This window comes from Notothenia coriiceps, unplaced genomic scaffold (genome assembly GCF_000735185.1).
Source record: "Notothenia coriiceps isolate Sejong01 unplaced genomic scaffold, NC01 NC01_scaffold00017533, whole genome shotgun sequence".
Classification (NCBI taxonomy): Eukaryota; Metazoa; Chordata; class Actinopteri; order Perciformes; family Nototheniidae; genus Notothenia; species Notothenia coriiceps.
The window spans coordinates 4404-26963 of record NW_011350234.1 but is presented as its reverse complement, the minus strand read 5'-3'; the positions used below and the strand labels follow the sequence as shown (position 1 = coordinate 26963).

The window sequence follows — 22560 nt, the reverse complement described above, 5'->3', positions numbered from 1 at the left end:
GTTTAGTAATGGATATTGAATATGGAATAAAGGTTTTGACAAGACCTGGTGTAACAATAATCAAAAAGGACATTAAAAGAGCTCCAGATGTTAATTATCTGTTTTTGCAAAAATAAAGTATACAAAGTTGATTCTAGACTCTTTAAACACTGATGTGATTGTATTCTTGTAATAGTAACAATAACAAGCTCCATTTTCTATCTCCAGTCCGTCTCATATTAATATGCAATGTGTTTGGTTCTATGCAAACTCAGTAATCTCCATTGTGATACAGTTATAAGGCCTTCACATGAGAGACTGTCAGTGGAGATTAAAGGGGATCAGGAGCTCACGTCTTCTCAGAGTCATCATCATCATCATCATCATCATCATCATCATCATCATCATCATCATCATCATCATCATCATCATCATGTTCTCTGTAGCTCTGCTGCTGCTGCTGCTGGAAGCTGGAAGTGAGTCTCTCTCTGCACGAGTCACTTATTATACTGCTGTTTAACAGGATAATCTGTCATATAATTTTTTTTTTATTTGTACCGGTGTGAAGTGTGAACAGTTGACACAGCCAGCCTCTGTGACTGTGCAGCCAGGTCAACTTCAGACCATCACCTGTCAGGTCTCTTATTCTGTTAGTTAATAATAATAATAATAATACAATTCAATAACACGCTTTAACCACTAGGTGTCCCACATTGTACCTTACCCACGTACTTCGCCTCACCACCTCTGGTTGTACATGGAATTGAGGATTTCACAAAAGCATTGTATCTTATCTGCAGTACCTGAGGTTCACCATAGGAGAGCAGCATAGCACTAGTGAATGACAAACGTTTTCTATATGGGAGACAAAAGAGTATATGATAGGATCTACATGGTATGACCACCTAATAGAATACCAAACAAAATGATGACCTTGCAAAAATAGAACCTTTGTAATTCCTTTTTTTCTCAATTCCTTGTGTTGCTTTTTGAATGGGATTTAAAGTCAGCACTCAATTAAGCTTGTTTTTCTGCTTCATCCATATTTCTAAATGTCCTAATCTGGTTTTGTCTTCTAATCTTCTAATGGTTTATTCATTGCTATTGTTTGTGTGGTTTATTTCCAGAGTTGCTCTTTTTCTTGACCTTTTTATTTATATTTGTAACCCTTGCATTGACAATAAGATGGTTGCTATTATTTTTTATATCTAATCAAATCTGTAATTTGTCATTGGGTTCCATGTGAACACGGTTGTTTGTAAAATACAGAATTTGTAGGCCATATCACATTTTTGGTTTGACTATCAATGCATTTTCAGTCAAAGTGAGATAAAGGACATAAGCTATCCTAGAATTGGCTTTTAAATGTTGCAATGTTTACAATCCTGTTGATTTTGGTTGCAGTGTATCAAGTCTTGTGTGCTCCTTCTATGGCATATTATGCTGGTAGCAACATGAACAGGTTTAATGAGATTCACATACCGTATTTGGAAATGATGTTAACGTATAGAGTCCCACATCTTTCACCTCCCTGTCTCCTTAACCCACCACAACAGGAAATAAAAGTTACAAACATTACATATATGTCTAATATGCTTAAAGGACTATCCCCATAAATAAATGCAGATCCAAGGTGAATTTTAGAATTTGGTGCAAGAAACATTCAAAAACATGTAATCCTCATTAACACAAACATCTTAATGCCTTTTATGTTGCTGTTCTAAATTAATTTGCTGTTATGAGTTGTATTTTCCTCATACTGATCATATCACTATCATAAACTATTTGCATATTAAGGGTATGGTATCATATACCATTCGACTATGATTTTAACGGTCTTGTCAGTTTAATGGTATGTCAAATGCCCCTATTATTCAGAGGTTGTGCTTTCACAAACTAGGGATTATAAGAAAAATGTTCCTAGAGGACAAACTGTCATCCGCTAATCTTCAGAGTATGTTTATACTGTATTTGTTTTTGTCAGCCATTATATTATTGCAATGGAAACCACTTATTCTGATGAAACTCAACTTGTACAATTGAAATAATAAGCTTCTAAAATCAGCTACTTCATTCTCCTATATGCTCTTTTCTAAAATAAAACTGTTTTGATTCTTTCTCTACGTTTTGTTGTGCGTTCGCCTTAATCCTCCAGTCGTATATCTGGGGGATCTTGTGCCTGGCAGCAGCTCATTACAGACAACAAGGAGCAACAAAAGCAAAAGGAGATTGAGGTAAGCTGATTTCAGATTTAAACTGAGCAACTCAAATTTGTTTCTCATTTGTGAGCCAGCCCATTTTACAAAAACAAAACCATCTGCCTGCATCTATTAGGTACTCTTAAAATGTTTTGTTTTTCAGGGTTATTGTAAGTATATCAAGGGAACATGTTTGTGAATGAAGGAACGCATTCCTTACTATAAATGGATATTAGTGCATACATATGGCTTAAAAAATGTAAATACATTGCAGTATTGTTTTGTCATTTTTCAACTGCGCTAAACATTGGATGGGTGGGTAAAAATAAATCATTGACCATGAGTAAAAATTATTATACATTTGTTGTCCTTATATTTTTTCTATTTTGACATTCAAGGTGTTTTATAAAGTAAAGTATCGGTCGTTGTCTTCCATTTCTGCCCATTGTGATGGATCCACATTCCCAACTCAGTAAAAACACAATCCTAAATATATTAATAAAATATAATTACCTTTTTCTGATTGGTTGTTATCATTGAGAGCCGTATATGGTGTTCCTCAGCTCGGGATTGGTTTGTGTTTGCTTCGCTTTTGAAACTAAGCAACTTTCTACTGCTGTACCTGAGCGGCCGAACAATCCTCATTCTGCTGTCGCTCATAACGCAGAGGAGGGAACATCCTTATCACAGCTCCAACTGCACATACACTGTCATTTAAAAACTCCTGTTGATCATGGCATGAACCCCTCTTTGCTAGTGAAAAACATTTTAAAGATTGCTTTTAGAAGAAAAAAGTGCACTGATTAGGAAGAGAAAGTATACTCCCTGAAATGATAAATACAGTAGGACAATAGTGTGTCCCATGGGAAGGTGGAAAACATGGGAATTCTGCACATATATTATAACGTTTTAACAGAAAGCTATTCATTTTGGGGAATGATAGCAATCCTTAAAAACTATCATTTTGCTTTTCTTTATCTTGCAGATAACTGGTATTATTAGGTTGTTCTGCTTCTTCTTTCTTCTCTGATTAGTGTGAGATCATGTAAAAAAACAAAATAACTGTAAGAAGTATAGTGAAAAGCATTAGTCAGACACTGCTATTGATCTCTGCTGCCGTTTCAAAGGTATAAGGAAGCATTACTAAATTGCACACAATTTATTACAGAATACTGGAAATGTCCTTTCAATTAAATTAAGGTATGCGTAAAGTAGATAACAGGAAGCGGAAATGTTAGGATTTTTTTTCCAAACAAACAAATTCATCACAAAATGGGGCTCCAATATCCCCCATATACAATACATAAAATATTGGGTGATATACAGACCCCACGTTTTGAGCTACTGATGAGGCCGGGTTAAAAGGTGCTTTAAAAACAAGGAATAGGAGGTGTGGCAGCATGCTGTTAAAACAATACGTACATAATTTGTCACTGCCCCAGTATGTGAGTTCCAAATGCAGCTTATTTTACTGGTAAATAGGGTCGGTCTTCAGCCCGCTAAATATGTAAAGCTTTGGTTTATCATATGGCCTATGCTTATAGCCTGTTTAAGAACACTTGACCTCATGTGTGGCAGTATGAAGATTATTTTCAATCTGTGACCGCGCTGATTTAATCAGTGGGATTTACAAGACGTGCATATAAACATTTTTTAAGATTATGTAATTTTACATTTTTTATATATTTCTTTTACAATTTTATATTTCAAAAAATATGTACCAATGTAGTAAACTTCTAGAGAATTCAAAGGGATTTAAGAAAAGTGGAGTTTATGCCTCATATTATTTATGGTCAAATATAAATACATACGCAACATATTTATGATCTGTACTGTAGGTGCAACAATATGTGATGAACACATCTATCAGATTTATAAAAATAACACCTTTTCTCTAACATTGTTTTGTTTTTTTAGGCAGTGTCAATCAAACATCTGGACATTATAATTTCTGAAAGATGGGCAAAAGGCGCATGTGGCTTGTTATAATGCACCACACAAAAAAAAGGCTATTTTGTGTGCTGTTTGGTAATATCGATAGAGCCATCTATCAACAAAACTAAGTGATGACAGGGGCTAGGACGGGGAAAACAATTTGCATAATGGAAAAATCAGACCTAATCTACTCCAGAACTCGGCCCGCATGAGAGCTTTGTGAGACGATGAAGAGAGGGAGGGTGGGAAGAGAAAAGCAGTGGATGAGCCTTTAAATCTGAGAATCCAACCGCAGCTCAAGTCTCTCAGCTCTAGCTATAAACCTCTTTGAACGCCCGTTATCTTGCAGCAATCCCCAAGACAATGCTCTGGCCTCCAACAATCCCCTAAGAATAGAATCATAGCTTGTTGAATCCAGTGTTTCTCAGTTTTCTGTAATGTTATGAAGGCTTTTGATTTCCAGCAAATCCTGGAACCATCCTCTGTCAACGTGTCTGTATGGTTGGATTTTCTCTTGGTGACCAAAGGGTGGCAGTGTTGTTTACTCCTGTGGCATGAGATCACTCAAGATGAACAATTGTTAAGGTGAATATTATAAAACAAATTACAATAGTTTGGTTACTGACACAATAAAATCACACAAAAACTACTATTACAACTGAATCTCAGCTAAAGTCCCTCTAAACGTTTTCTCTGCTTTGTACCCAGTTGACATGGCACTTTTTGCAACACTTTGCACATGTTTCTCTTTATAAAACTTAAGGAATCAGTCACTTTAAAACACTGCATTTCATAACGACTCGTCAATCAGGTTCAAAACATCATACATTTTTGTCTCGAGAAATTTGTTTCTGTACTTTGCAGTAATATTCAATTTAGAACATGTTCTGATTTCATGCAGGAATGCAACCTTTTAAAATGCATTGCTGTATTGACTGATTTTGTAATGTAAAGAGAAAAAAATATTTGAATCAATATATACATGAATATATTAACCAAACACAACAAACTACTCAACATTGATTTAAATATACATTTATCTTCACATCGTGAAAACAGTGAATATATCAATACATTTCCGAAGGTTGCATTTAGCTTATATTTCTGGGGGAAATGATAACACAAAACTTTGCAAATGTGGTCATTTGTCCTTTGTGTTATGATGGAACGTTTTTTTTACTTTTAATCAGCAAAAGACTGGTACTGTAATTCTTCAGTGGTTTTGCTTTGCATGATAAACCATGTGTCTGAGAATGCAATATACCACCAATAATTGAGCGACTATGTCTAAAGATAAATAAATGTAAGAGTTTAACATAATTACAAAGTTGTTATTATTTCTGATTAGGGAAGGATTAGATTCAGCACTATCTTTTCGTATTTGAGGGAACCACTTTGCCCATGTTTATATCACATGACTTCATCCGTAGGAAGTGTGTCTTTAGTTACCTCTTATCATGGCTTGTGCTTCCTAAAGAGGCTTCTATGTCGCTATATTGGAAGCAATACTGTCCACCAAGCATTTGAAAGGGGGCCTTTTATGTGTTCCTCCACAGATATTTGAGCCAGGGTATTATCTGCACAAGCTCACAGGTTGCTTAAAACAGCATATGGGGGATTTGATTTAGAAAATTATTGATTTGTGTTCACAGCTTATACTCCGGCCCCTCCGGCCAAACTGAAAGAAGGGCGTCAGACCCAGTAGGCCCCTATACACTGAAAGAAAGTTATTAATTAATCAGGAGAAATGGGTCTAAATAAATGTTTTCCCTTCCGGTGGCCATGACGAGCCTTGGAAGGTGTTTGCTAACTATCAGGAAAACAGGAGATGACATAAGAAGAGTACAGCAGGAGTTGGTGTGGGTGTCTCAGCATTTTGTAAGGAAGAAACCATGGAAGCAAGTGTGTCTAATTTTCAGGTTAGCATCTGGGTGTGTGTGTATGTCAGCTTTTCTTTACTGCTCTGAATACCAGCTTATACGTCATCTGTCCATGGGTCCGTCTGTGTGTGTGTATGCCAACGTGTGTGTCACTCTTGTCTGTGTGTAGCAGCATGATAACGCTTAGCCCCTCGTGAAGCCGCTTGCCTCTCTGTTGTGGCTCCTTGTTCTTGGCCTACTTTGGTCGAGGTGAATTTAGGGCAACTCGAGTCTATGGGTAAGGGGATTAGGTCTCCAAACACGCTCCTCTCCAGTTTGGGATTTTGCCCCGATGCCAGACACTTAAAGTCTGCCAGGGATTAAGATAAAGAGAGAAGTAAGAGCGGCGTGTATTGTGGTGCGCGTGGGGAGATGTTTTCAACAACAAAAATATAAGAGGAGGGGCAGGTGGTGGTTAATAAAAAAAATAAGATATGCAGAATGGTGTTGATATGATCTAATACATCAAGGCATTATGACCTATTTGGAGGTGGCGCGTGCCATGATTTCGGTCAGTATGTTTTCAAGGGATAAGACACAATAATGAAGAAGCTGTTCTTTTAATTTCCTTTGTAATAATGGATGATCTCTGCTAAATTTATTTGTTTAATCAGGAAATGGCTCGGATGTTTGCATATTGTTATTGGTCTCGGTTTACTGTAGGAAACAAAAGAGTCATTTTATCTCACAAGAGCATTAAGTGTTGGGATGCATCCCAAAGAGAATCATAGTCCATCTGACATGAAGGTCAAAGTAATGAAGTAGGCATGTTTGCAACTTTGTACCAATGACTAGATATTGAATCTTCACTTAAAGTTGGATAAAATTATATATTTCCTGATAAGTCGACTGAAATACTTTTGAGGACTCTAAAGCACATGTGAAAGAACAAGACACCTCCAACAAGTTTGCAGGGAGAACAAAGTGGCACATCCTCTGAATTATTTATTAGATAGAATGATAAGAGCATCAGGTTGAGGTATTAGTATTCCTGAACCTCTTATTTGGCTTTCAGGAGTCTTCACAAGTGTCTGTCTTTTCCTTTGTCTTGACAGAGTAGGGGGGGGGGTCCCCTCCGACCCCTCCACCCTGCGTCTGGAGGCTCCTCCTGAGTAAGAGGCTGCTGCTCCATCACGCTCCTCCAAGAAAGTGGGTCATGAGTCTGAGACTGTGGGATTAGCGACCGTCAGGCAGGCGTGTGCCGGGCCGCCTCTTATCCGTAATGTTAAGACCCCCACCCACTCCCCCTCCCTTCAGTAAAAAAGAAAGGCAAAAATAAACACATGCCCTCCACCACCCTAACCCTAACCCTATACAAACAACCATATTTATCCATAAGCCTGTTAGCCTAAGACAATTCAAAACTGACTCCCAATGCAGCGTGGCGACCCGGGAGTGATTAAGGGGAAAAGTACATCATGTTACAAACATGACAACAAACTGCTTAACCTCTCAAAATGCATGGACATGCACATTCTCAACAATAACATCAAGGTATTATTACTAAAAATAAATAAACCCCAGTAGTATATACGCTGTTCCTAACTCTGTTTCCTCATTTATCGAAACAGAAACCAGCTCAGCAATAATGACATCTAACAGCGACACCATGATAAATGCTACCTTTTAAACAGCTGACCCTGTCATACTCATGGCAAGCTGGCTGTCTGGTTCCATGCTCGGACATGGTATATGATTAATTAGCAAATAAATTGCTAATAATAAATACATTCATTTTCCAGTTGAATGATTACATCTATCATTGAAGGTGAGGGTTCCCCCAGTGCAGTCGCTAATCACCCTTTCTCTTGACTTTCCACCTACTGATGGGTAAAGAAAGGGATAGATCAATGAGGGACTGTGGAAACTTTAAAAGGTTGATACGGAGTAACGATGGGATTGGGATAGTGGTAAACGTAAGTTGAGTTAAAAAACAAAACCATAGTTGTGGCTGTTTCATGCTGCACAGAGGGAGCTATGACTTATCTGCTCAGCTCATAGTTTTGGTCCAGATCGGAGGTCTAGCTCTAGAGTTCAATTATAAGCACACTGCCCCTCGTGACCTCCTTAAAAATCAAAACACAACATTAAATTGAGCCATGGGGTGTCATTCCAAGGTTTGCTAGTATTGCAAAGAAATATTAACTTCTTTAAAGTGCCTCTGTTAGATCGTAATATTTGTTTGTCAGGAAGTTGGTTTACACTTTAGTCATTCTGATATTTAGAGATTCAGTGAGTAAACCTGTTGACCTTTTCTAGTTACCCTAACCCTAACTGTAACAATAATATTTGCCTTACTTCCCCAAAGCCTGTTTTCAAAGACTTGCCCCACACTTAAACAGGAATAACATATTTGTATAGGGGAAATGTTATAAACAATTGTGTATTCTGCTTCTTTTTTTTATTGAACATTATAAAATTACATTACCAGAGACATTAGAGGACATCAGTTATATTTTAAACATCTAAGTACTGTAAGTATGTGGGAATATTAAATTGTGTTAGCTGAGTATTAAGAGCAGTTGAATACAACCATATATGAACTTAAATAAGGAAAGATCAAGTTAAAAAAGGTGCCACTGTTTTGATTGCATGTGTTGCACCAGTTACCATTGGCCCTTTGTCACAATGAAGCTTTTTTTTTAATCAAAACATGCCACAACAGAAATAAATAGTCTATCCTATCAAACCTTCTAAAGCTGATCTACTGTACATAACTGACTTTAAATCAGCCTATAGATGTAAATCTCATATCGCTGTTAAGGTCTTTAATAATATTTATTTTCTATATATGCTATTTCTACCAACAAATACCACCTGCAAACCCGATAGACCCCACAGCAGGCCAACATCTGTAATGACAAGCTAGGTCAAGCCTCAGCTCTGCCTGAAAGGTTTGACCCTTGACCCCCCAGGCATTATGTCTGCCTCTGGGGTGGTGGCTTATCATTGCTCCCAAAAGCTGATATTTCCCACCCAGGACAAAGACTGGTAAAACACAACGTAACCAGTCGGGTCCTCAGACAGTGCGTCGGAACAGAGGAACAACATCCCCCCATTGAAATGGTTGGACAGTTGTTGGCCTTTTATTGTCTGAGCATGAAACCAGGGACACATGTTGGGTGGTAAAAGTGTCAAGGCCTGACTGAAGGGCCATTGTGTCGCTTTCCAGTGGTAGCAGTAAGGCTTTGTTCCCTGTGTTGTTCATCATTAGCATATCAATATTCAAAGGGGCTGATGCCGGGCAGAGGTGGCAGCCTTTTTAGCCTAGAGTAGACCCTAATGCACAAATAAAGAAACCTGCATTCGACTCTGAAGGACCAGCTGTTGAGCTAAGCCCATAAAGATAAGAAGTATAGGGGATTCATAGAGCTGACTTTGAGTGTTTGTCCATTTTCTATTTTCTTTAAGCTCCCAAATATCCTTTCCAATGTACGGTACATTTGAAGCACTTTTGAAACATTTCTCCCATTCTCTTGGGTGAATAACAAAGGGCTAAATGGTGTCACCCATTCCACCCCTCACCACCCCTCCAGCAGGCCTCCCTCCCCTTCCTCTCCTCCAGCCAGCTGACCCCACGACTGGTAGGCCGGAGGACAGTTAACCTTGTGTGTTATTGTGTGTGTGTGTTTGAGTGAGTGTGTTGGAGGGGCAAAGCCACCAGATAGTGTCGGTTACTCCGAGGGCCAAGCGGAAAAGCGGTTGGGCAGTTTAGCCAGCTGCTGGGGGAGCGAGCCACGGCAGGCCTGGTCAGTGAAACCTTGCCAGATGGAGCCATTTCAAAACAATGAGAGCTGCTTGCTAGGATTGAAAACTAGAGGCTGGTTGCTCAGGGGACGCAGAGGGCGGGCCTTTATCTACAGTATCTACACCCTGCGCTTTGGTTTGCATTATCGGAAAACTTGTCTTTTGGTCAGCAACTTATTCCAGCAAAAATGTTGTATTTTTAAGTTTCACTGCAGATTTTGTTGATTTATTTCTCTTGCAGCAAGTGATTCAATCTGATCCGATTTACCCATATTAGTCTTCCACTGTTGAGGTGTGTTGTTCAGATGCACAAGTCATTCTCTTGCCGTCTTTGACATCATCTTGCTAACTATTTATTTATCTGAATATTTTCTCTCTCTCTCTCTCACTCTTATACACACAAGTTTGCTCTACTCATCTCTATCTCCAGACAGCAACAGGCTGAGTGTCCTGGGACTACTCCGCTTAGGAGTAACCAAGCCTGGGTAATGAGGCGTGTGATTGGTCCCCTCCCTCTTGAACAAGGCCAGTCTTAGCAGCACATGATTGATCATGACAGCAGCACAATGGTAGACTGGTGTCAGAGGGGTGGCATGGGTGCACATGGACCCCCGTAGTAACACTCAGTCACCCAAATCAGTTACACACACATGCGCACACACACATATTCACATTTATGTGCATCATTCAGGATAGCACAGAGGCACTTGTTGACGTATGCAACATTTAAAATGACAAGTAAAAAAAAACAAGATCATGTGCCCCAATATTTTTATTATAATGCATAAAAGGCCACACCGGCAGACTGATCAATTTAAATAAATTCTGTTCGGACCTGAGAAACCTCCCTCTAGAGATAGGCAGTGTATTATAGGAGCTTGTAATCAATATATTGCATTCGTCTACTCTAACTTTTGTCATAAGTTAAGGCCTTTGATGGTAACATTTCTCTCTTCTTGAAAATTGCTTTTGCAGTTCTTCTCTTCTGAGTGCAAAAATACAAACATAAGCTGAGATAAATGCAATACATGAAAAACAACAGATCTCCGTAAAGATTTGTATTCGTAAATCCATTGTCTTTTCAGGTGAGTACCCTCACTTGAAAACAGAGCTTTCATGTGCTGCATCCCATTTGTTCTTTTCAAGAGACCCTTAAGGGCCGAGGCTTGTCTCATCCACTTGAGAGCCTTTTGATCCTGCTCATATTCAAGGTTATAAAATCAAGTTCCAATAGTTGCAAATGCTGAATATTAATAGAGGATCCTTACTGGCTGATTGCAGCTGCTTTCTCAAGTAGTTCCCAGGTGTTTTAAATCTTTACCAATTTTCTGTGATGATGCTTTAGGTTTTGCAGAGGATAAACACAACAGGATAAAAGCCTTGGCCTGTTTTCAGGGTTGGCTCATCATGATATTCATGCAGGGGAGCTGAGGATACAGGGAAATGAAATGTTTGTTGGCAGTATCTGCATAGTGTTACAAAACAACTTCACATTGGTATTGCTAATTGCTGATTAGTTTATCCCTAAAATGTCTTCTTAAGCTAATAGTGTCTTTTAATATAAGCAATAGGTTTATGATTATGATTCCAAAATTGTCAGTGAGGGTTATTTGAGATTTTTATTTGAAAAGGTTTTAAATGTGCATGAGACACTACTATGCCCATCTTAACCATGCACTGCGTTAAATTGCAAAGACTCTCTCCTCAAAGCAGGCTTGTTGTTGTTCATGTAGTCTAATCTTATTTGCTACAGTGGCTTTAGGTTACTCTGTACATCTCCTTCCAGATTTACAAACAGTTTTCGCTTAATCTGCGTAAAGATCCACACTGACTTGTTGACCAGAGATTACTGCTCATGAAAACACCCAAAATGTGCTTGTTATCCTTGAAAACAAATATCCATAGATATCGTTTTTTTTAAAACCATGTGTTTGTTGTGGAATTTCTGGAATGAGGGAGAGAGGATGTTGAAGTACAATGACTAAAGAATGATTTATTTCCAACTTTGTGAGGCTAATTGCCCTGAATGGACTAATGAACAGCACCGATCTAATTGGCTTACAGCTCTTGTGGCCTGGCGTGCTGGGCGAGTAAAATTGAATCAAAGCTGTAGGACTCCGTCAGAGTAGTTTTATGCGCTGTGGTGGTAATTGGCGCAGTGTCAAAGGCATGTATATGGCACTGAGCCAAAATGCAGCCCAGCTCTGCATAAGCGCGTGAATTCAAATATTGTAAGAATGCATTAATTTCATTGTTTTGAAGAAAGAACAAAAGAAAGGTGTTACAATTGAAACTCTGTGCATTTTAATATTTTAACTCGTTTTTTCCACTTGCACCTAACCGTAATCATAGGTCATTTTTTCAAAAACAAGAGTATTTTAATTTAGTTAGGTAAAACTAGTACCTGTCAATGATTGTAAACTATTCCCAACAGTTAAGATGCACAGCTAATATAACAGTATGTATGCTATATCTTACAACAGTAATGATATACGGTCTATGTTTTAACAAACAAAAGAAAAACGCAGCGATACAAATGCAACAATGTCCCAAACACTGCCCAATTGCCCCATTGTGCCCCGTGAAAGACAGACACGTGCACCAAAACATAGATAAGGAGAGGAGAGGGAGGAGGGGGGGGGGGCAAGTGTTTGTGTCTGTGTGTGCGCGTGTGCGAGTTCTTAAAGATAGCCACGGGGGATGTAGGAGCACACACGCCTCCAGCCTGTAGAGAAGCTCCCCCTTCAGCACCCTGGACAGAGGCAGCGCTGCCCGCCGGGTACTTGAGTATTTCAGTAAGGTCTCAGGCAGCCGGGCTCACAGTCAGGTCAGCTGCTGATGGTCAGACACTTTTCCACTGCCACACGCCCCTTGTTTTCACCCCACCTCGAGCTTATCCACGCGGAATCAAAGAGCAACTTGATGAATATTCACAGTTTACGTCCTCGGTGGCTGACGAACCGTGAAAGGTCGACTGGTTTTCTTTTTAACATTTTTTTAGAAATCGAGCTGCCTTCGAATCGATCTCAACTCCAGAGGATACATCTCCAGGAAACTGCCGGTTTGAGTCCATCGTCGCAGTAGTTTGATTTAATTTTTGACCACAGGCGTTTCGACGCTACTGTTCTTCTGTTGGGATATCGGAACATCTTCAAAATGTTGCTTGAACACCCGGGATCAAGCTGTCAAAGCACCGGCAATTTCTCCCGGTACAGTTCAGGACAAGGTAATAAATCCATTGTAACTATTCACACTGTGCACATGCATTAAAATGTGGGTTTAGGGGAAGAGCCAGGCAGAGATGAATATGAATTGATGTCCTGGGGTCAGTTAATGAGTTTCAATTGGCGTGAAAATGGAGGATAATACATCAGATCAGCACAGCAGGCTCTCTGAAGGCGGCCCTTGTTTTGCTCAGTGATCTCTGACAAGCGTGAAATAGACCTTGTTAACTGGTTTTATCCTATTTTGGAAAGGCACTCACTTTAACTTTTGATCATTTCTGTATTCCAAATATTCTTTTTGTAGACATTAAAAAAGTGAGAAAAAAAATACAAAGAGTTGAAGAAAACAGTCTGGTATCCACCAACCCATGTTGATGTATACAGAATATTTAGAGGCGCTTTCTTTTGCGCTGCGTGTGGGAGACGTTATGAATCTGTAATGAGCCTTCATTGTTGGAGAATCACACGAACAGATGTTATGCGCGTGCTGTCATTTCACGCCACCGCTTGTGGTTGTAACGGGAGTGCGGGCTGTGTGCAGGGAGCAGATACGGAGACCACCGGACCCCACTGACTCTATCTGCCAGCAGGCGCGGAGCAGCTCCCCCCCCGTATAGTCCACCGACCCGAAATGCTCAACAGGTGTCACATTCCTGCCCTGACAGGTGGGACACCTGAAGTTGGAAGTGAAGGTGATGATGCTTCACGGAAAAAGTAAAATTATTGGAGACTTGTATAATTATTTACTGTTGTCCAAAGCTGGAAAATACATGTTTTATTTATTTAGGCGAGTTACACAAATTATCGTTTTTGTTATTGTAAGGCTGCATTCATAAGGCAACACAAAACATTCATTTGATTTAAAATATAGATTATGGAGAATAAACCTCAAACCTATTTTTTAAACGGGTTATCTAATTTATTTGAGCCGAATACAAAAATGTAAATTGAGACAATAAAAAATAAAAAAAATAAAACAAAAAACGTGAATTTACCTGATCATTCTTGTGTCTTTCTCTAACTGACTGACCCTGTCTTTGATGGTCATTTTATCGCTTTGTTGTTGCATTACTGCCGGGCTCACCCCCTCAAAAGTGAGCGATCAATATGACATAAAAATATTACAAAGCTGAAAGTAAGAGGGGCACCCATGAACCCCGCACCTTTCTCCAAAACGTCTTTCATATACTTCTAAAATGCAGGCAAATAGGACATTGATTTTGGATTCATCAGCGGCCCGGCTGCTGTGGCACTACCTGTGATTTCCCAAGGCGCTCTTTTGTGCCAAAGATCAGTGTCAATAAAATTCATTGGGGTGTTGGCCCGATCAACATGTTATTGAACAGCCAATCTCTCCCCTAAATAAACACTTGTCTTTGAGCACATGAGATGAAGATTGTGTGTGCGTGAGGCCGTGTATGTTGTGTGTGTGTACCATATTCGAAATGACATTGTTACATCTGATCAGAGCATCTGATTTATGCATTGCTTTATTAGCAAGTAGTTGTATACTGTTATTGGAATTTTGTGTAATCATATTAATAATATAGACAAATAAAACCATGTATTTTGTATCTTGTTCCAAGGTAGAAATAATGTTACCCGTTTGTTAAATAGAGCGATTAATTGAGAACAATTGTTTGTTTTATTTTCTGCAGGAAATAATATTAATTAATGAAAAAGGCAAAGGTTTTTAAAAGACGTCTCCCATCAGGGCCCAATCTCTCCTTTGCGCATGGCAGAGCTGGAATCCGAATTAAAAACGGAAAGCCCAGGGGAGTCCTCTCCACACACTCACATTATGAGTCAACAACATAATGGTGTCTAGTTCCCTGTATTTTTTGGAGGCTGTGGATCGAGTTCGTTTTGTTGTTTTTAAGTGTTCATTTGCATCAGTTTTAAGTCCACGCAGGGATCATTAACATTCTATGTCATAAGTATCTATCTTAACTAATGCCATGTTGGGCTTCTAACTGAAAACAGTTAAGAAAATATATCGCATTTACTCCTGTATATCGTTATCAATTACATAATATTACCATTTTACCTTTTTTCAAAGTGGTATTTGCATGCATTATGTAACTCTCATAGCATGATCACTGTTTAAAAGCCTTTACCTTTTGTATTTATCATTTTATATATTATCGAAAAAAGGGCAATCATGTCGTCCAATCTGGTGAAAATGCATAGATAGATCTCTTGAGTTTCAAAGTGGATGTTACTATATTTCAGTTGCAGTTTGGTAACAAAATAAAAATAACAGACATGATTCTATATCTTTTTTTTTCATCATTTTGGCGAGTTATAATAGTATATATCTATACCACAACAGTAAAACTATTGGTTATTCCTCTCACCTCCTGCATGTGTATTCCTCTTCCGGGTAGGGTACTCGGTAGGTGATGTTAATCTATCTGCCTGTCGCCCAGGAAACGGCGCAGCGTAATCCAGCACAGGCTTCAACTCAGTGAAGCATAAAAGCAAACTCCACTGCGCGCTCGTGTTCGCTTTTGGGCTCCTGGTACACCCATTTGACAACACTTGATCCCATGCATATGCGTGTGGATATAAACCAAACAAGATATATTTGATTTAATATAATCATGAGCTATGGATGGACATGGTGATCGCAACTCTCTAAAAGAGACACCAAAAAACACGGAGATGCTCCTTGCTTTGCTGTCGCACAGTGAGGAGCTACTGAAAGGTAACCGGAAGCCAACATGTAATCAATTGGTTCGTTTTTGCATTGTTTTGCTTGCATATTTTGTAGCCTATACTGTAGCGTATTTGGACCTTTGCTATTGGCTGTAGTTGCAGTTTGTTGATAATATTTCCATCATGTTAAATTAGTGTTTACTATCATGGATAATGAATGATGTGCAGTGGCTTTAATTCCGGCAAATTGTCCTGTCGAGCGAAACAGTTTTACAGCTGGTGAGACAGAGGACATGTGCCATTTGAGTTGCTCCAGATCTTTTATGCATCAGGCTTTTATTTGACCTTTGATTTATCTGAATGATCGTTCAAATGTACATGTATCATATTTTATATGTAGTGCTCTTTTGGGGAGGCTTACTCCAGGGAAATTGTTTTTACGCATTGTTGAGTCTAACCTAAAGCGTTTTGGTCACGGTCCAGACGGTTTTATTGAAGAATACATGTTCTTGCTAATACGTTTCTGTATACTATATATACGTTTTTCTAGGAGCTTTGGTTGAATGGTTGTATGTTAAATAATAAGAGACCCCAATGTGTTCATTTACACAGGCCCATTCTCAGCACGACAGTATTATGTGATTCATCGAACCTCACCTGCTCCAACGTTACATAATGCACATTTACGCACAAAATTGCAATTTGGATATGCATGCATGTTTATTTTTAATCTTCCAAGTGGGCCCACTAAGGCTAACAATTTGCTTGGACACCTTATTGGTTTCACCTATAGGCCGCAGCTTTCTAGTTTTACAGAGCGCACTGAATAAATGATGGCCTGTGTACACCTGTTCTTGACGGGGCTCCCGGCAGCACACTTGTGCAGTGTTTCGCTGGTGATGCCAGAAGAAATGGTTCATTAATGTGCCATGAATTGTCTACAACAGAACAATAGGAACAAGACTCCTTGCACGGATAGAATATAAAGTGCTTGAGCATTATTCAATTAATAATGAGGAGGAATGATAACGTCATACTTGGCATACAGATTTCTATTTTTTTTCTTTAATACAGCGTTTCTCTTAAGCACTCGTTATTGTGTTCAAATATCTCAAATGGAGATTATTTTGTATATATTGTAGGCTTCTCTTTCTGAAACTGACCTTGCAAAAATATGCTGCTGCTTGTTAAAGATGATGACACGTGACAAAATAAAAAAACAGCCGATCACCACTCGATTAACGAGTTATTAATTCCCAAGATGATCCTGAAGCGTACTCCTCATTTATGGATATCAAATGCCTTTTCTTTAAAGAATCCTGCTAACTTTGATCTGCACTGTTGGATTTATGTGAATTTATTTTATTCTAGTAAAATCGTTTGGCAGAATAAGCACATTTCGATATAAATCTCAGAAAGTGTGGTGGTCTGCTATCGCTACAATTTTCTCTGATGTCCATATGTATTCGGAATCATTCCAAAGCATGTTTCAAACACATGAAACGTTTTTTGCCACAAAAATGTAAAATTAAACAATAAGATGACTATACGTTTAAATCATAGACTTACGTTTTTTTCTTTTTCGATCACAGTTTATTATAACCGAATAACATAGTGTATGTGTATTATGTAATTGATAAAGTCCCTGCTCAAACACTTTTGTTTGACGGACGTTACAAATATCTTTATGTTTTCAGTTGTTTAATGTTGGGTTGCGTTTGACTGTGCAATACAATTATGATTATGATCTGGTAGTATGGTACTTAGTTGTTTTGATAGATTTAGTAGATTAATTGATTTTGGATATAGGTAATTTATCAAATACAATTTGATATCATTGAATTTATAGATTAAAAAAATACTACCAAACAACCAAATATTTCAAACATTAAAAAAAGACAAGAAGGTGAGTCATTGTTTAGATATATTCATATTAATTTCTGATTTGAAGGGTGACGTCACATTTTTGAGCGTCCGTCTTGCATAATTAAACGTGTGTACATTAACAGATAATTACTTTAAGTACGCGTAGACATATTAAGGACAATAAGCTGGATCAGATATCACTCAGTACAATGTTTCCCCATGCAAGTAACTGTATAAATTGAATTAGCCAAAACGATTCCATCATGTCTCCTGCAGAAATCCCAGTATGTGCAGGCTGCAATCAACACATCGTGGACCGCTTTATCCTCAAAGTGCTGGATCGCCACTGGCACAGCAAGTGCCTGAAATGCAGCGACTGCCAGGCGCAACTGTCCGAGAAGTGCTTCAGCAGGGGCGAGAGCGTCTACTGCAAAGAGGATTTCTTCAAGTGAGTAAAACTATTAAAACACTTTTTTTTCAAATAAATCTTTTACTATTTAGAATTAATTGATCGAAGGTTATTATGTATTGATGAAAAACGTCTAATTTCCAAAAGGAGATTCGGGACCAAGTGCGCAGCCTGTCAGCAGGGCATACCGCCCACACAGGTGGTGAGGAGAGCGCAGGACTTCGTGTACCACCTGCACTGCTTCGCCTGCATCGTGTGCAAAAGGCAACTGGCCACAGGTGACGAGTACTATCTGATGGAGGACAGCAGGCTCGTGTGCAAAGCCGACTACGAGACCGCCAAACAGAGAGGTGAGGAACAAAATGCACATCTTCACATTTCTGTTTGTGGCCTGAAAATTGCGTCATTTTCAGACCAAACCCCGATGCGTTTGCATGCACACTTGTTTTTTAAGTACCTGCTCTGAGTTGTGAGTCAGACGTGACAATGAGGTCACCCATAAAGCCTGACCCACCTGCGCTAATTGCGTCGTTGCCTGCAACCCAATCGATAGCAAACTGCGTAAAGTGGAGGCCTGGAGGCTTCCACTTGCACTCTGCGCTGCAAGGAATCAGCTTTCAATAACTCTTATTACAGTATTGTGTGTGCCTTCCGGAGTAAGGACATAGTTAGAAATGTAGGCCTGTACTGTATGTGTATATGATAATCAAAAATTAAGAAACAATGTATTATTATGTTTAATTATGTTAATGGTGCTAGAATTGTTTGAGCCATTATAAATATCGAAATACTTTTAAATTAAACGTGCAATTTAGCTCAATTAAAATGTATACTTTAATAGTTTTTTCTCTTAAAATCTACAGTTGCAATACATTCACCTATGCTTTTATTAGTGTAGGAACTCTCTCTAAATATTAAATGCATTTTCATATTAACTCATATTAATAGTTTATTTTCAAATATAATGAATGTTCCTTAAAGCAACATTGCACACAAGTTGTGAACAATTAAGTTGCAAAAAGTTCCATTAAGCCATTTTATCAAAAACATATTTCTACCCCAAAAATTACATACCATTGTATTAATATACAGTAGTCATTTGAACCTCAATGAGCAAATAAATAACAATTAAAACAAGTGTTTAAACCCATTTATGATCACTTCTTTATGCATAGAGATAGTTAATTTGTGGCAGTTAAATCTACTCACATGTGTTGAGAAGTAGTTAATAACATTTCAGATTTTCTTCCAAAGTTATTAAATGCACAACATTTGTCTTTAAAACCCTGACCAAACAACCAATACCACAGTATCTTCCCAGCAGGCTGTGCTCCTGAGAGGGCAGAGTTTTTATCTCCCCATCTGTTTGTTTGAATTTACTGCCCAGCACCAAGTGTTGATTTACGCAGCGAGTTAACGCAAGTTTTCACTAAAAACACACACGTTTATTTTACTAATGAGAGGGCGCAATTACTTGGGCAGCATCCATTTGGATGATGGTTTTGTATTTTGCTGTGCTGGCCAACAGATGTGCAGACATGATGCAATTATGCACAGGAGGCCAGAGTGTTGGTTTATAGGTTGCAGAATTTATCCTTTTTTATGATAAATTATAAAGTTTATGATACGGGACATTTATGCTATGGGTTACTGTGAATGTGTGTTTCTATAAAAATGTAAGGTCACTTTAATGATCCAAAAATAGATACAAATCAAGAGTTTATCCCAAGCAATCTATATGGAAAGTTGATAGTAATATTTGTCTTTGTCTAATTGAAAGTATTAGATGGATTTCTTTCATTTAATGTGAATCCTCTCATTTGTCTTTTTTCTTGATTACTCAACTATTTCAAGACTAAACCATATTTCTTGAGACTTCTGGCCTGGAAACTTGGAGACACAGTCCATCGTTGGCTTACATTGTGTGTTCTCCATTCTCTTTTCAGAGGCAGACTCGACTGCAAAAAGGCCACGAACCACCATCACTGCTAAACAGCTGGAAACACTGAAGAACGCCTACAATAACTCTCCCAAACCTGCCCGCCACGTCCGAGAGCAGCTATCGTCAGAGACCGGCCTGGATATGCGGGTTGTGCAGGTAAAGTGTATTATTATCCATTAAGGGCTACTCCATTAGTGTTCTGACTTCATTATCAAGGGACAATTGTGGCCAAACTGGCACAAGCCTACTGTACGAACAAGCGTGTGAGTGTGTAGGTGTGTATGTGTTAGGGGGGGAATTTACGGCTAGATGGAGTAAAATGAAGTCCACATGAAAGTCAGCCCAGTTTAAGTGCAAGCTCGTTAACAATGCTAAGAGGGCCCCTCGCATATTGTCTGCTGCTGAGGAGCCTCACGCCGGTTGCTAGGTGGTGGTCATATATATTGTTTTATTTGCAAGGACAAAAGTAGAGACGGAAGCCACTAAAATGCTCCTCATTATTCAGTGAAAGGGAAGGGGTGAAGAGGGTTCACTTAGGGCGGAATATCATTAAGGAGAATGTAAAATTGCTTTTTGTGCCTGTGACAAAAAATTAATACATTTTCTACGTAAGATAAAATAATAAGAAATGTTAATTTTGTATCAGAAATAATATCCATTTGTGAGGTAGTTGACGTGTAGGACCCTGTGGTGTTTGTGTTTTCAAAAGCTTAAATTTACAATATAGTATAGCACTTAATTCAAAAAGGGGAATAGAGGAAACTCTGAATAATTGAAACTAGTGGCACGTTAACCTGTCTGCACCTTGGGGTGAGGAGAACTTGTAGCTGGTGCTAAGTTAATTAAATGCGTGATAAATCTGATGAGGATTACTCCTCAGTGTCACTGTTTGGGGTGCAAAGCCGTGTCCAGATAGTCCTTGAAAACTGAATCCTTTATCTTTTTAAGCATAATATCTGCATCAGCGAAAGAGCAGAGGACTTTGCATGTAGATGACTTTGAATTGTTAGGCACAAGGACTAAAAACAATGTTGACTTGTATTGTCCAAGAGGATTATGTAAATAAGGTGAATAGAAAGCCTTTTGTTTCTGTGTGTTTCTGTGTGTTGTTTACAAAATGAAGAACTTGAGGCAACACAAATGATTGCTTATACCCAAACTGATGTCTCACTGTTTTAAACAATTAAATGTGCTCTTATAAGTCACTCAATCCATTAACAAACAGGACGTCTTTTTCCCTCCAGGTTTGGTTTCAGAACAGGCGAGCTAAAGAGAAAAGACTGAAGAAAGACGCCGGTCGGCAGAGGTGGGGGCAGTACTTCCGCAACATGAAGAGGTCACGAGGAAGCTCCAAATCTGACAAGGACAGCATTCAGGAGGAGGGCCTGGATAGTGACGCTGAGGTGTCCTTCACAGGTACAACCACACAAAGTGAATGGGCGATTTTAGACACATTTTAACAATCTAACTGCTAACACACTTGCAAAAGGGGCACATTTTCATGCTATGCAGTCATAGTGTTGTTGTGCTGCCCTTGTCTTTTTTCCCCCACGCTTTGTAGATTATTTGAATCAATAATTGAGATATTGAGGATGTGACAATACTATCCAAGCTAGCCAAGCACAATGTTAAGGAGATGGTAGGATAAATGTACCAGGAATCAGTTATTTTCACTCTGGATTATTACAGTTTTGGTAACCTCACTCTTGTCATGTTTTTTACAGATGAACCACCCATGTCGGAGCTGGGCCTCACTAACGGCATCTATAGCAGCCTGAGCGACACTTCTCCGGGCATCGGGGGCCGTCAAGGCGGCAACAACCACAGCTCCTTCCCCCTGGAGCACGGGGTCCTCCCCTCTCAGGACCAGTTCCACGACATCCGCTCAAACAGTCCCTACGGCCTCCCTCAGTCGCCGGGGTCGCTTCAAGGGCTTCCCCGACACCAGCCCCTCATCTCCAGCTTGGTCTACCCTGACTCCGGCCTTTCCATCATGACCCAGGGCAGCGGGCCTGGTATCAACCCCGGGGTGAGGGTCTCCATGGGGGCTGCCAACGGCCCCAGCTCAGACCTCTCGACTGGCAGCAGCGGAGGATACCCAGACTTTCCTGCCAGTCCTGCCTCGTGGTTAGATGAAGTGGACCACGGGCAGTTTTGATTGGTAAACATTAAGAAATTGGACTCTATTTCTTCTTCTTTTTTTTTTTTTCTGTGTCTTCTGTTGGATTTAAGGAGTTGGGAAATCAGGGAAGTGATTTTGCAAAGGACTAGACTTCTGTCTTTGGGTCTCCAAATGATCTGATAAACAGGTTCATTTACATTTGGTATATTGATGAAAGGAAGGAGGAAAATGTCCTCTATTAAAAGCCCTTTGCTTGTCCTTCAGTAGTAAAAACTGTATGTAAAGCAAGAAATCTGTGAAAATGTTCAGTTTTCAGATACCACTATAAGCTTTTTCATTAATGAGACTCTTTCTTTCATTTGGATTTTCACCAACTCGCTCTCTTTACTCTCATCCCTTTGTTTTCTACACTGTGTTTAGGGGCAGAATTCAGTTTACCGTTCAGAGTCTTTAAATGTCTGGTTGTTGCCAAATGTCTATATATAAATATATAATGGTTTATCATTGCGGAGACTTTATTTTTATACAAACCCCCTTCCTGGACATGAATAAGAAACCCAG

The 22560-nt window shown here is 39.1% G+C and overlaps 1 protein-coding gene across 2 annotated transcripts; it reads left to right on the top strand.

Annotated features, from left to right (window-relative positions):
* The first annotated feature begins 12934 nt into the window (after positions 1-12934).
* Positions 12935-22035, top strand: lhx3 (LIM homeobox 3). Of its 2 annotated transcripts, none has more exons than XM_010776948.1 (6): positions 12935-13004; positions 17803-17974; positions 18083-18285; positions 19882-20033; positions 21122-21293; positions 21602-22035. In XM_010776948.1, the coding sequence occupies exons 1-6, from the start codon at positions 12935-12937 to the stop codon at positions 22033-22035; spliced, it is 1203 nt and encodes a 400-aa protein (XP_010775250.1). The 2 variants fall into 2 exon arrangements, with proteins under 2 accessions (XP_010775250.1, XP_010775251.1); XM_010776949.1 differs by lacking the exon at positions 12935-13004 and adding an exon at positions 15667-15709.
* Positions 22036-22560: the final 525 nt, after the last annotated feature.